Raw genomic sequence first — 15661 nt, 5'->3', positions numbered from 1 at the left:
AAAAACAAAAACTAATTGTATAATTTGTCTATAAATCACGAGATGAATTTTTAAACCTAGTTAATCTATTATTGAATAATATTTGCTAAATAAAAACAAAATACTACAATACCCTAACCAAAAAATTTTTAGAAACAAACAAGGTCTAAACGAGGCCTGACCGCTCCCTTTCGCCACCATTTATTTTTTTATTTATTATTACTGTGCCATCACAATCTCTCTCCTCATACAAAATTCGCCGAAGCTCTCTCTCCTGCCGTGCGTCTCCGAAGTTCCGAGTCCCCATACCGGTCCCCCTCTGCTCTCTCGAAGCCTCCAGACCCTCCACCCGCCGCCTCCTCTCGCGCCGCGAGAGATTGATCCGTCCGGCGATCTGGGCCCTCCGGCCGGCGCCCGCGCCTGGGAGGCTTCTCCTTCCCCGCCGCACAGGCGGAGATGCTCTCGCTGCAACAGCAGCACGGCGGCGCCGTCGCCGGCGGCGGCGGCGGCGACGCGCGCAACCACGCACCGCAGCCGGCGGTGCTCGGGGCAGGCGTGGACTGGCTAGCGTTCGGGGCCCGCGCCGACCTGGAGGAGCCCGCGAGGAATGCCCCGTCGCCCGCCTTGTTCCTTCTCCCGCCCGCGCCGCTCGACGACAGGGCGGCCCAGCCCGAGCCCAAGCCCAAGCCCGGACAGCTCGCCGGAGGTGACTCTAGCTGCAAGCGATTTTTTAGTCGCCTCTTCTGTTCGCAGATTGTGTCCGTCCGTGTTTTGAATTTGTGGGAATTGGAGCTTGTGTTCTAAGATCTACCGGTTTCCCTCCCTTCCTTGGTGCTATTGGTAGATTTGGAGATGTCCTTTTTTTTTTTCGTTACGGAAATAAGAATACTACTAGTACTATGTTGGTGTCACTGCGGAGATTCGATGTTGTTGTTTTGTCTTTTACTTTAAATATTTATTATATAGGTGGAATATATAATTTTTTTTTTGTGTTGATTTGGATTAGAAATTGCAACTCGTAGGCGATCGTGCCGACTCTTTCGACTTTGGACTGGGAGAAGTGGGCATAAAAGGTTCTAGAAGAATATTATAGGCTATCTTTATTTCTAGTGGTCTATATTCTGTATAGGGTTCAGTGGTTCAAACCTTTAGCTCTAGTCCATCTTTAGAAAATTGCAATTTTGGAGGTGGCTTGTATTAGCAGCATAACTTTCTGGGAACTTGATGTCATATTCTTCAGTTCCAGAAACAATCTTCTATCAAACTGTATCGGTTGCTTGTGTAAATCTGACAAACTGCAGTCAAGAGCTTTAGATTACTTTGTGGATGATCAAATGTTCATGCTGTTTTGCCATTCCGAGTTGCCAACAGGGCTAGTATATTCATATCCGGGGCTTAGTGAGGATATTGATGGTAGTGACAACTTGGTGGCGATCTCTGAACAATTATTTGCTGCCATGTTAAATTAGGAAAAAACATCATATTTGTGGAGACGTGCGCATCCACACATTTGTGGGATTAGTACTTAGTTAAGATTTATTTGTATATCTGTTAGGGTTCGCGCATTAGCAAGCAATTAGTTGAATGGCTGGATTACATTGTGGATTTCACTGTTTTGAATTCTTCACTGAAGCTTACCCCAACTTGCTTGTGAACAAAAGGCTTTGTTGTTCTTATTACTTGCTTGTGAACAAAAGGCTTTGCTGTTCTTATTAGTCGATGTACGACCGCCAAATAATATAGTTTTATTTATTATCCAATGTTTCAAAGTGTGATTCTGGTGATTCATGTCTGTGTGAAGCATATGCTTACTTTACTTCTAAGTCGTATGTGAAAATTTATATGTAAACTGCAAAGAGCACTCAATTATCATGAATTCCATAGATCATGGCCTGATCGTGGTAATTGCCTTTAGGAGTAACTTTCTGCAACCATACACACTATTTTTATGTTACTGGTATAACATTCTCTAACATAATTAATATCCATGATTTGGATCTTAGTTGGAGGGAAACATGGACATGAATTATCTTGTTCTGTTCAGATGAAACAAAATTATCAATCGATGCTTGCACGCAAGGTTTCATATCGCTGTGTTTACATGTATGTCGATGGTAGGCCTGATGAGAATTTTATTGGTTACTTGAATGGTGTAGCTGTTGACGAAGAGCGGCATTTGGCACTAGCTCATCAAAACTACAGGTCAGGGAAGTACAGAGAGGCATTAGAGCATGGTAATGTCGTTTACGAGAAGAATGCACGTCGAACTGATAACCTCCTCCTCCTTGGAGCTATATACTATCAGGTGGCTAATTCACTTCATTCCCCCAGGCATGGATGTTAGCTTTTTCTACCTGACATTTTATAATGTGTTTGAATTTCTTTGTTGCAGATTCGTAATTATGACATGTGCATTGCAAAAAACGAGGAGGCTCTTGCCATAGATCCACAATTTGCTGAATGCTATGGCAATATGGCAAATGCTTGGAAGGTAGTTTTGGGCAAATGTGACAAATATTATTGTGTTTACTATATATATATATACATGCATCCCCCCTCTGAAACACCTTTATTTTTTCAATTATGTCATCGACATGTTTTTTTTTGTGTAGGAGAAAGGCGATATTGATCTTGCAATTCGTTACTATCTTACTGCCATTCAGGTTTGTCTCTGGTCTTATTTATATTTTTCTTCGCCTTTTTGTTACTTTATACCTTATTATTTTACCTGTTTTCAGTTTTCACCGTTTTAGATGAATTTTATTACTTTTTGGTGTTTGATGCTCATCTAAGATGATTAGGTAGTGACTAGATGCTGCACAATTGATGATGGCAAACCACCTAGCACCTAGTTTAGGGGGTCAACACTACTCTAGACACACTACCCACCTAGGTCCTGGGCAGCCTATCCAGGTCCAGCCATGTTTAGGTAGTTTTTGATGGTGTTTGGCGTGACTAGGTGGCTGTACTGAGGTGGAGATCGACATAGTGTGCCGTGATGAAATTTGATTCACTTCCAGGTGGCCATCTTACTCAGAATTTCAGGCTTTTAGCTCTCGAGTCCCTTGTGTTGTTGTACATCTGCCTCCAGCTCTGCTGCTCTTCCCCACCCATCTGCCGCAACAGCAAGCCCATCCTCCTCACATCTGTGCTGCTTCTGTTGTTGTTTAGTGTCGTGGCTTGTGCTGGCTTCTTCTGCTTGTGGTTTTATATCGTCTAAGGCTCTGAAAATGTAAATGTATGGTTGTATGTACTGCTAGCATGGTAGTTCAAGCTTTGTGCTAGGCCGCTAGCTCTAGTAAAAAGCATGGAGACTAAAAGTAATCCAGGTGCTGTCTAGACAGCCTAGCCACTAGTTGTGAGGTGATTGTCTGGGTGTACATGAGCGCCTGCTTCATAATGCAATGATATGCAGTTCTCCTGCATATTCAAGAAAAAGAAACATGAACGTACTGACACTTGGATTAGAAACGTGAACGTACTGATACTTGTTCCAATCAGCTCCTCACTGTCCCCCTACCCCCCCACCCCGCTCACCTCTGAAGCTTCCATTTCGGGGGCATCTTCACTCTACACTCTAGTGGACATGTGATGTGGTCTTCACAAGCTCCTTGCCTTTGCTTTGTGGATTCATGTTTGTAAATTGTAATCTTCTACTACAATCCTTGCCGGTCCAGTTGACTTTTGATTGTTACAAATAAATGCTCCTCACTGTCTTTTTTCTGTTAATTTTTCTAGCTGCGACCAAACTTCTGTGATGCATGGTCAAATCTTGCTAGCGCATATACCAGGAAGGGGAGACTGAATGAGGCAGCTCAATGCTGTAGACAAGCACTTGCTATAAATCCTCGATTGGTACGTACATGTGTTCATCAAGTTAGTAGTTGTGCTTGGATGTGAACTGATGCCATTTTATGCCTGACTTAGGTTGATGCACATAGTAATCTTGGAAATCTGATGAAAGCTCAAGGTTTCATTCAAGAGGTGAGCAACTTGATTTTCTGGCCTTCTTACCTGTCACTGTTTTGTACTAAAAATTTCTTCTTTGCACTCACTTTTCACCAGTGTTTCTGTGCATTTACATGTTCTTGTCAATAATGTTGTTTTCTGTGCATGTGTATTTGTTCCATATATAGTTCTACACCTCTTGTTGGTAGATTAATCGCAACAGTATAACTTGTCCAAACTATCACAAAACTAAAGATCTTATGAACTCAGTGACCTATGTCCATGGTCAAACATTTGCACTCCACTTGCACCACTTGCAGTGAGCCAGTGACACAGATCAATACTCTCAGACTTATGTATTGAAGTGCACTAAATATGCAGTTCTTTCGCAAATGGCCTTATTTTGTACTGCTATAGAATTGGCACTAACTTGTTAAAAATGGTCTTAAAATATGTTGTTTGTCATGGTTTGGTTAGTTTACCTGCACTTTGTGAAAAGTTAATGAGATTTATGCCATTTCGATTTTGCCAGTTTAAAAATGCTACTATAAAGGTTGAAATTGGGACCAGTGCGATTATAATTTGCCTCTGGTTTGAAGTGTGTCATTTTGTATGCCTCTATACCTCTGGATCTACTTTTAGGTTCTCATTTTTCCGTATGGAGAATGAACTAAGATACAGTGGTCTAGGGTAGCTTTGACATCTTCTAATTCCTAAATCCTTGCTCTGCTCCATGATCGGCAGCAAGAGCATCACATGAGTTAAACCTGTCTCCAACTCCTTTAATCTGTCCATGAACGCTGCCACTAACTGGATGTGGGTTGGGCCACTCCATTATGCTGGTTTTCCGCCTCCCCCCTGTGCACACATTCCTCCACCACCTTGCTAGCTGCTGCAGGGTGATGGAGGCATACTTCTCATGGCGACAACCGTCTGCCATGTCCACTTCGAACATGAGCCACTGTGCGCTGCCATCAGACGAAGGGCAGCCCAGTATGGATTTTGCAGCTCCATGCCTGAGGTGGGATCCTTTGTGACTATTTCCATGGACTCTTTGTCATGGGGTTCTCCTGGTGCACCATGGAACTCTGTGTTTTGTCTGGTGTGCCACTGTGGGAAGTAAAGGGGAGCTGGGGCTTCTCCTTTCACAGATCTAGCTTCTCTATGCCTTACCTTATTGTTGCCATCAGTGTGCTCCATGATGTGGTTCGAGGAGTGCCCTTGTGCACCAGCGCCACAGATCTGGAGTGCTGGAAGGGAGGCTGCAGCCATGATTGCAGTTCAAGTTCTCAGCCATGGCTTCCTCACGCTGTCATGTGGCACTGAGGCATTTGGGCTGCTTGCCCTCGGCTGCCTGTCCTTGTTGGCCAAGACTTGGGTCGATCTGTTCTGGATATCTCAGTAGAGATTGGATTTTCATTTTCTTTCCCCAATTGTATTAAGTAGGAATAATGAATTAGAGGAAGAAGATAAGACTAAGGAAGAGGAAAGGCGGTGGGGATATATCTTGATCCACACTGAAATATGAGAGTAAAAAACACATTTGAGTTTGTCCCAGACAATGTTTACAAACCGTATAGTTGACTCTAGTCACCATGGAACCAACCAAGCGACTAGTAGTCGACCAGACTGCCTAGTTGAGCCTAGTCGGTCCTTGTCGTCCTATATATTCCAGGACATAGGCGTACTACATATACCTATATATACTATAAGTATACACAATAAAGCATCAAGACTACATTAGTGGCTAGTTGGTGACTTGCACAACAGAGTAGAGTAGCGGAGCGGCAGCGGCACAGCAATGCCAACAAGCAATCAGGATGCATATGGAAAGAAGATGGAGGGAAGGGGCAACTCTCTGTTGGAGGAGCTCATCTTCGCAATCCTTGCCTCCCTGGAGAACCTCATCTTCGCAATCCTTTCCTCCCTGGAGAAGCTTCATGAAGAGGGTTAGTGGCTTGGACTGACCGGGCAGGGGCTATCGGAGTGAGTGGTTGGGTGACAGTGGCTTGACGAGAGGAAATTCTTCCAGCAGGGGAAGGAATAATGGTGGCTTGTGGCGTGCCGATTTCTGACGCCTCTGTCCCTGCCTTTTGGAGTCCTGGGCACAACTAAGCTAATCCTGCCAGGCCAAATTGGCAGCCGAATAGCCAGCCTCAGAGGCCAGTTGAGCAGGCCTGTGAATGGACAACAGCCAACCTGGTGGTCCACTCCCTAGTCCCTAATCAAATGACTAATTTCAATTTATCAACGATCAGTAAGACGACCAGGAACCTAGTCAAGATAATCACCTCGGTACCCTTAACCAAGTTCAAGGGACCAATTACGATTAATCGGACGCCTTGACTTGTAAAACATTGGTTCCAAACGTACACTATGACATGGTTCTAATATCCACAGAATTGTAATGGCACTGGTTGTACTTCGACATTTATAATGTTGTGTACATTTATAATGTTGTATTTCTTGTAATGGTATGAATCTCAAGATCAGCTTTTATATTTATCTGTTGGCGTCAGCACTTGAACTCCCCTGGTGTAGACTGATAGCTTTGTGATTTGACATGTTGATTGTAATAACAGGCATACAGTTGCTACATCGAGGCGTTACGCATAGATCCTCATTTTGCAATTGCATGGTCAAACCTTGCTGGTCTGTTTATGGAGGCAGGAGACCTCGACAAAGCTTTAATGTATTATAAGGTAAATTCTGTGACTACTTATTTGACTATTACACTGCTCCCTCTATCAAAAATTATAAGGCGTACATGTATCTCATGATTCAAACCTCGTTATCTTTGACCAGCAAGTAGTCTAATTATATAAGAAATTGAGCTACAAAATGGTTAGATTGGAATTGTATTTAGAAATACTTTCTAATGATCAAACTTTTGTTTCCACAAATTATATGTTATAAGAGAAGTGAGTGGTTGAAGTGTGATAGGAGTACACCAAGTCAAATCGTGCTGTATGTTTTGGGGTGGAGGGACTACTTTACGTCACTTATGCTTTATTTCATAGTTTATCAAGGTCCCTTATGTACTGAATTGTATTTTTTGTGGTGCATGTGAAGGTCATAGATCATTTTATTTACATGGAATCTAGGAGAGATGGAAGTTACTTCATGCATTTGCGATGGCACGATGGTTTGTTTTGGGCTAAATTGTGCTGTCACTTCCTAGCATCATGTTTTGGTTTTGAGATTTGGATCTTCCTTCAGTGATTACTTTTTGCTTCATGGCTCTTCTATGCCTTGCAAATCTACCGAAATAGTGCTTTCTCATTGTAATGAAGGGAATTTAAACTTCTCTTAAAACTTGCAGGAAGCTGTTAAGCTTAAGCCATCTTTCGCCGATGCATATCTTAACCAAGGGAATGTTTATAAGGTAAGTCTATAGGTTGTGACACAAGTATACTGCAAGAGAATGCAGGGATAACTTCGCTCTTGGAGGGAAACTGGATCTTATATTTTTTGGTTCTCCAGGCTTTGGGAATGCCTCAAGATGCCATTATGTGTTATCAGCGTGCACTGCAGGCACGTCCTGACTATGCTATGGCTTATGGTGAGACTTGATTCTTCTTTTTCTTTGCCAAACCCTGGCCTCTCTGTATCAGGGTATTGTTTTCTTTAAAACTTTTTAACTTTTAGCACAAAAATAAAAGTAAATACTGATTAAAGATTATCCTTCGAGTTCATGCATTTAGATACTCATCTCGGGTGAGATGCGAACAAGCTTACAAGAGAATGGTCCTTTCTTTACCTTCAAAGTAGAGCCTTAGTATACCTCGTAATACAAAGGTAGGGGGAACATTTTCATGCAGGTAATCTTGCTACTATTTACTATGAGCAAGGCCAGCTTGATATGGCAATTCGCTGTTACAATCAAGCTATAGTCTACGACCCACAGTTTGTTGAAGCATACAACAACATGGTTAGTCTCTGATCCACATTTTGTAAACTATTTTTATGTAAAAATTGAACAACTAGTTCACAATTTTTATCTCTGTAGGGCAATGCACTTAAAGATGCTGGAAGAGTAGAAGAAGCAATCAACTGCTACAGAGTATGTTTTCTTGCTATTGGTTTTACTTGTTCTACATGTTGCTCATGTTGTGATCTAGTTGTGTTTGTGCAGTCCTGCCTTGCACTGCAAGCAAACCACCCGCAAGCCCTTACTAACTTAGGAAACATATACATGGAGTGGTGAGATTCTTATATGCACATATTCTTAATATGAAAGAAAACAAACTTTTATCTGACTTAAAGATGCAAGTGAGCTCATGATGACAAAAAAATATAATGCAGGAGCATGATAAGCGCTGCTGCTTCATTTTACAAAGCAGCTATATCTGTGACATCTGGATTATCTTCCCCACTTAACAATTTGGCTGTGATATACAAGCAACAGGTGGTTTTCTTCCTTCATTTTGTCTGATCCTTGTAGCTGTAGGACAACAAAGTTTCTGTTCTAATGTTCAAATTGAATGATTGGTTGAACAATATCCAAGACACACACCTGCAGACCTGCTGTTTCTATCTCTGATTTCTCTATTTTGTATATGCACCAGGGAAACTATGCTGATGCTATCACATGTTACACTGAAGTACTTCGTATAGATCCTACAGCAGCTGATGCACTAGTTAATAGAGGGAACACATTCAAAGAGATTGGCAGAGTTAATGAAGCAATTCAGGATTATGTTCAGGCAGCAACAATTAGGCCAAACATGGCAGAAGCCCATGCCAACTTGGCCTCAGCATACAAGGACAGGTATTCTATGAATCTCAAGCTTATGCAGTGTTAATGTACTGCATTTAATTTCTGGCATCATTTTTTTTATTTCTGTTGTATAATATTGTAATGTAATATTTTGCAGTGGGCATGTAGAAACAGCTATAGTTAGCTACAAACAGGCTCTCCGGCTGCGTCCTGATTTTCCTGAGGCAACCTGTAATCTCCTGCATACTTTACAGGTATCTTGCAATTTTTCTCTACCCTTTAAATGCATTTGTGAAATAAAGATTTATATAAGACTGTAAACTCTTGAGGAAATAAAAGATATGTTACAACATATTCATCTTTATGTTGTGTCTACTACTTATGCAAATTAATACGGCAGATCTGTGCAAACATGCAAGGACATTGATGCAAAGAACTGCTCAATTGTGAGTTAACAGTAGTCACATGTAGAAATCTCTGATGTAGGTTAGTGCTTAGGATTATGTTGACTCTGCAAAACCTGCTAGGCTGCTACCTGCATTAGGATAAACTTCAGGCGCTTCCATCGGATTATTATCTCAGCTTTCTCGCCTTTGCTGCCTTTATAATCCTGTATTGTTCAAGTTTTGGTCCAGTGATTTGAAGCAACTGACCTTTTAATGGGATAGCTAGTCTACTAATGTTTATCGTTTTCTTTGCATTACTGCAGTGTGTCTGTGACTGGGAAAACAGAGATGCCATGTTTCGTGACGTTGAAGAAATTATTAGAAGGCAAATAAAGGTGCCCTTTATAAAAATGAATGAAATTCCATTTTGAATAATGGGAAATTCTTTTCCTGCACAACTTATATCTTTTGTCCTTTTTACTACAGATGTCAGTACTTCCAAGTGTCCAACCTTTCCATGCCATTGCTTATCCTATTGATCCAATGCTTGCTTTGGAAATAAGGTGAGTTTTTCACTGTACACTTTACTGGTCTTTTAATTAAAGAGTAATGTCCGATTTACCCCGAAACATGTCGTTGAATTTAAACCCTTGGACTCAAATACCGGACAACTTACCCCCTCAACTTTAAGACTGGATAAAATACCCCCCCCTCCTCCCCTCTTTTAAGCCTTTAGACTTTGTGAAGAAAAACGACATGCTTTTCTCTGTTTAGACCCCCTCTCATAGTTCCTTCTGCTTCTCTGGAGTGCAGTTTCTCCTGCCCTCTTGCTGGTTGTGTCGCTTAGGTCTTTTAGCACCTCTTTAATTTGTACAGTTTTTTCCTCTTTTTGAAAATCAAGAAAAATTTCTTACAGTGGGGGTCTTCCCTGCTGTATTTTCGGGTCAAAAAAAAATAATTCAGTGGCGGACCTAGGATTTTGCCACAGGGTATGCTGCTATTTTTTTTCTGATGCACAACTAATGTTGGAGTGCCGACTTTATAAAGCAGACACGACAGTATACATACATAGCTACCAATTTCCATTCCATTTCATGGCGCATATCTCACAGGACACAACAAGATGGGATCAAAAAAATTGCAAAATAAACAATGATATGTATTATTTATAGTTATAGTATCTAGAGGGAATAAAAATTTTAAAAAATAAATAAAAATAAAGACACATGAGGTCTCATGGGACACAACAAGAGAGGAAAAAAAAATAGAAAAACTAAAGAGTGAAGTATATTATCTATACTTAATTTTAAAGGGTCAAAAGAAAATGAAAATTTAGAACGGCGTTATACATAGATGCAAAGGAATGCAAAATGGAAAATAAAAACAAAAAATGAGGCCGGCAAGGTATGAACCTACGACCTCTGGATTACATATAGCCAGGGGCGGAGCTAGAATTTAAACATAGGGGGGGCCGTGCAAACCAAGAACAATTATATGTGTTAAAATATTATATGATAAAGATGTACATAGCAGCAAAATAAACGTTTGTGTTACGATAAAAAAAAAGAAGAAAAACTAAAAAAATAAAGATAAATTAATTGGTCTCAGGCCTCTAACCTTCACCTAATCAATCTATTTCTTTGACCAAGAAAAGAATCATAATAAAACAAGTAGTTAAACGGGGGCAACATTAATTAGCACTAGATCCTAACATTGAATGACAAACAATCAGTTGCATGTCGTTTAGCCTCAGCCAAGACGATCACGGGTAAAATGGTCATTTAAATAGAAGGTTAAACAGAAACACCATACCACTGTTAGTGTTTAAAAGTTGAGTACACGAGCTAAATAACCGTTTAGAGTTTAGACAAATAATGACAAAAACTTAGGAGATAAGAAAGATAATAGAAAGACTAATGCTAAATAATATAGATCCCATTGTTGGGATCAATTCGAAAGGATTAAACAAGAAAAACACTAATTTTTAATTAACTAGCTAATTAGAGTATGTAGTAGGAGACAAACTAATGTTTGATAGGCAATAATAAAAATAAAAGATATGAAGAAAATATTAGAAAGATCTAGATTTTATTTGTATAAGAAACTATTAGAGATTAATATAAAATAAGAATAAAAATCTTAGTACAGATAATACTATTAACTAGTTAAGTAGACAACTCAGCATCTAATCTATGTGATGTATTAAGGGAGTTATGGGAAGGTTGGGGGTGCCAGGCCCCCCTCAGCCCCCCCTTCCCTTCGCCACTGCATATAGCGGCAAAGGAATGCAAAATGGAAAATAAAAACAAAAAATGAGACCGGGTTACATATAGCAGCAAAGGAATGCAAAATGGAAAATAACAACAAAAAATGAGACTGGCAACGTATGAAAACCTCTGGTTTACAAAGCAAGAGGCTTACCACTAGGCCACTAAGATGTACTAGTAACACTTGTTGCAAATTTATCTATGTAAAGAGTTATACTTTATTAGGAGCTCAAATATTCAACATGTAGGGCCCACATGCCATATCAACCAAAACCACCATCGAAATCACTCTGAACTATTTTTGGGGTGGTTATTTATCCGGTTTGAAAGTTAAGGGGTATGTTGTCCAGTATTCGAGTTCGAGGATGTTTTTATAATTCAGCGACAAGTTCGGGGGGGGGGGCAGAATTTACTCTAAATTAAATTAAAATATATCCATTCCTTTTTTTTTAATGTAACCCTTTTCATTGACAGCTGTAAATATGCGGCCCATTGTTCCTTGATCGCCTCTCGTTTTGGTCTGCCACCTTTTGTGCATCCATCTCCTGTTCCTGTAAAAGCAGAGGGTAAACACTGCCGACTCAGAGTAGGGTATGTACACAATACTTTCTTTTGTACATTAAATTCGAAAGACTTATCCAACAGCAGAATAAATGGCCTTTCCATGCTACAGATATGTGAGTAGTGATTTTGGAAATCACCCTCTTTCCCATCTCATGGGATCAGTATTTGGAATGCATGATCGTGCCAATATCGAGGTTGTTTTATTTCCATTGAACCTCCTCCCTCCCTTTTCACATTATGTTGTGGTTATCTCTCTGACCCATGATGGAATGCCAGGTCTTTTGCTATGCACTCAGTCAAAATGATGGTACCGAGTGGAGGCAGCGTATTCAGTCTGAGGCAGAACATTTTGTTGATGTTTCTGCCATGACTTCTGATAATATCGCTAGACTTATCAATCAAGATAAAATACAGATATTGATAAATCTTAATGGCTACACAAAGGTAATAAATAATGCTGTCCATTCGGTGAATAGTTTGTCAATTCTTGATATCTCAGTTATTGTTTCAATTCAGTTTCTTCAAATGATTGTCATTTGCTTTTCTCGTGTTGTAATGTGTATCCTTGGTTCTTCTGGGGCAAATTGTTTATTGTGACTTCTGAGGATTGTGATTGCTATTTGGTTGGAACCACTGATATCTATAATTGGTGTTACATAGAATTAGAAGACCTTGCCATGGAGGCTTTTAATTAAAAAACAATAAATTTACATTGAAGTTGGGAAATTAACACAAGGTGCACTTTGGTTTGTCTGTACACAGCCTTACACTGATATTAGGTGTCCTTGTGTTGCTATTTGCTGTCTGACATGTACTTGATGGAAACAGGGTGCCAGGAATGAAATTTTTGCATTGCAGCCAGCACCTATCCAAGTTTCGTACATGGGGTTCCCTGGAACAACGGGTGCTGCATACATAGACTACTTGGTCACAGATGAGGTATGTGAGCATCTATGGTTCTTGTCTAACAGTTAATTAGGCTAAGTGATTTATATTGAATGCTGTTTGTTTTAAATGGTCTTGCAGTTTGTTTCTCCATCTAGATATTCACATATATATTCAGAAAAGCTTGTCCATTTGCCTCATTGCTATTTTGTCAATGACTACAAGCAGGTTTGACTTCATGCTTCTTCATGTCTTCTTTTCCTTTTTTTTTTCATTAATGATATTTGATATAAATTTGAAAACATATTCTGTACCAGAAAAATCGAGACTGTCTCACTCCTGTATGTCCACACAAAAGATCTGATTATGGATTACCTGAGGATAAATTTATTTTTGCTTGCTTCAATCAGCTTTACAAAATGGATCCTGAGATATTTGACACATGGTAAGTGTCCACTATCTACATGCTCCGTGTGTGCACTGCAAGTTTGAGGCATGTGTTTTTGGTTTTAGATTTCCCAATGGTGCTCGATGAATTAGATTGATCAAACTAGATTTATTTACTCTTTTCACTGGACTATTCTTTATTATGTATTGCTACTAATATTTGTTCTCAATTCTTTCTTAAGGTGCAATATTCTCAAACGTGTTCCCAACAGCGCATTATGGCTCTTAAGATTCCCGGCAGCTGGTGAAACTAGAGTGAGAGCACGTAAGTACACTCAAGAGGCTCCTATTGTCTATTTTTCACTTTTTAATCTAGCTTGTAAACGAAAGCTTCAAATGATGACAGTTTATTCGACATCTGCAATGTTCCCTCACACCCTTTCTATACAGATGCTGTTGCAAGAGGAGTAAGATCAGATCAAATTATATTCACAGACGTTGCCATGAAAAATGAGCACATACGACGCAGTGCACTGGCAGACCTTTTCCTGGACACGTATGTTCTTCATCTGTTGTTCTTTTTTCAATCATAAGCTGAAAACATATGATTAATTTACACTGTCCTCTTGATTTTTTCAATCAGCCCCCTCTGCAATGCACACACAACAGGCACGGACATACTGTGGGCTGGTCTGCCAATGATCACCCTTCCACTAGAGAAAATGGCAACCAGAGTAGCTGGTTCCCTATGCGTAGCTACCGGGCTTGGGGAGGAGATGATTGTTAGCAGGTAAATATGGACAAAAATGCCAATTTAGATATTATAATTGAACGGTGCAGAGGCTAACTTCCTTTTTGTGCCAGCATGAAGGAGTATGAAGATAGAGCTGTAGACCTTGCGTTAAATCCAGTGAAGCTTCAAGCATTGACTAACAAGCTCAAGGAAGTTCGTATGACCTGCCCGTTGTTCGATACAGCTCGATGGGTAAGTTCTTGCAATCAATATCCCTGAACAATCATGACCTACAGTCTTGAATTCTGATCAGCATTACATGCAAACTGTCTCAGGTGCGCAATCTTGAAAGGGCTTACTACAAGATGTGGAACCTTTACTGCTCCAGTCGCCACCCGGAGCCATTCAAGGTGTTAGAGGATGACAATGAGTTCCCGTTTGACCGCTAACGAGATTTCATCACCAGCCCGGCTCTGTAAATAAGGCGAGAGTTGTAGCATATTTAGCATTGTGACCGCTCCAGGTGCTTGTTTGCCGCCGCCTGTCCTGCTGTGCACATCACCTCTGTGGAGGCTAACTTGTGTAGTATGTACACTACAAAAGTTCTAGGGCTAGCCTGTATTGTTATCCTTATTGTTGCCGAGGTCTATTTATTAGTAACGAGCCACAACTGTTATCGGGTTGTTACTTTGTATTGCAGTCGTGGTTTATAAAATAATCTGTAACTATGAAGGTTGTCGATGTGAAATCTCATTCTTAATGACTTCTGTCCGCTGAATTTTGTCATGGGGTTTGCCGGCTGCGGGCATTTGACTCGGTGAGTGGCTTATTTGCAAGCTACATGTGAATGGCATCGTTAATCTAAAAGAAGGCTAGTTTGTAGTGATGCTTCTTGAAGCTTTGTTTGATTTGGTGATTTGAGACAAGTATGCTGGGAAAATGATTTTTCTTTGGTAATAAAGCGCAAGATCCACTTGCTCCATAGAGTTGAACTATATGCTCTGAATTTTGATTTTCAGATAAGTCGGCCATTCTCGCAACTATTACCTTGTGCGCAAGCAAATGAATCTGTTGGTGTTTATCTTAGAGCATCTCCAATAACTTGGTAAATTTTTTTGGTATTCTTATTATTTTAGTAAAAACACAAAAACACCTCTCCAACAACTTGGTAAATCTATTTGGTATTATTTCCTAATTTGGTAAACGGAGTCCTTGCATGCGTATATATCTGTGCGCAGTGTGAGCTTCGTATCGGTGATTTCGGCCTCGACAGCTCCCTCCTGCACCCGCAAGTCCCTCTCCCGTGTGTGCCAAAGAAGCCCGGCCGGCTGTCCCCCTGATTCTTTTTCCCCTTCCTGTCTGCGACTTCACCTCTTCCCGTCGAGGATCGAGGAAGGTCGCGCCGCCTCTCCTCTTCGACGTGAAGCCACCCGACCGTCCCCATCAGGTTAGTACTCGCCGTCTTCTCTCGCTAGGGCGCTGTTCTGTAGGTTTTGATGCCGAGGTAGAGGGTACTTGATAGGGTTTAGGGTTCAAGTTCTTAGGTCAGTACTCGATCTGTTCAAGTATACATGATCTGTTCTGTTCTTGAAGTTGTTCATGGATTTGCTGTTGACATGGATACTGTTCTGGTAGTATATATATATATATATCATATTTCATGGTTGACCTAGTATTAATGTAGTTTGCAAGAATGAATTATAGTATATTTTTATGATCTTAGAAAGTAGGATAGTTCAAATTAATTGGTTTGTTAATATCACTTGATTTATTTTTATTACTACATATAATG

The 15661-nt window shown here is 40.4% G+C and overlaps 1 protein-coding gene across 1 annotated transcript; it reads left to right on the top strand.

The window, feature by feature from the left end:
- LOC8056694 (probable UDP-N-acetylglucosamine--peptide N-acetylglucosaminyltransferase SEC) lies at positions 240 to 14647 on the top strand. Its single transcript, XM_002453798.2, has 28 exons — positions 240 to 685; positions 2136 to 2284; positions 2372 to 2470; positions 2592 to 2642; positions 3718 to 3834; positions 3907 to 3963; positions 6510 to 6629; positions 7250 to 7312; positions 7411 to 7489; positions 7749 to 7858; positions 7937 to 7990; positions 8063 to 8130; positions 8233 to 8335; positions 8496 to 8698; positions 8805 to 8901; positions 9357 to 9428; positions 9520 to 9596; positions 11775 to 11891; positions 11974 to 12058; positions 12141 to 12308; positions 12693 to 12803; positions 12891 to 12977; positions 13067 to 13194; positions 13379 to 13461; positions 13587 to 13692; positions 13780 to 13926; positions 14001 to 14121; positions 14205 to 14647. Exons 1-28 carry the CDS (start codon positions 436 to 438, stop codon positions 14316 to 14318), a joined length of 3036 nt encoding a protein of 1011 aa, XP_002453843.1. The 5' UTR covers positions 240 to 435; the 3' UTR covers positions 14319 to 14647.

The sequence above is a fragment of the Sorghum bicolor genome, chromosome 4, assembly GCF_000003195.3.
Source record: "Sorghum bicolor cultivar BTx623 chromosome 4, Sorghum_bicolor_NCBIv3, whole genome shotgun sequence".
Classification (NCBI taxonomy): Eukaryota; Viridiplantae; Streptophyta; class Magnoliopsida; order Poales; family Poaceae; genus Sorghum; species Sorghum bicolor.
This window is presented reverse-complemented; position numbering and strand designations above follow the sequence as displayed.

Coding starts and splice junctions, on each gene's coding strand:
- LOC8056694 (XM_002453798.2), top strand. CDS start 436: ATGCTCTCGCTGCAACAGCAGCACGGCGGCGCCGTCGCCGGCGGCGGC. Junction 12,059..12,140: donor ATGATCGTGCCAATATCGAG/GTTGTTTTATTT, acceptor ATGGAATGCCAG/GTCTTTTGCTATGCACTCAG. Junction 12,309..12,692: donor ATCTTAATGGCTACACAAAG/GTAATAAATAAT, acceptor TGATGGAAACAG/GGTGCCAGGAATGAAATTTT.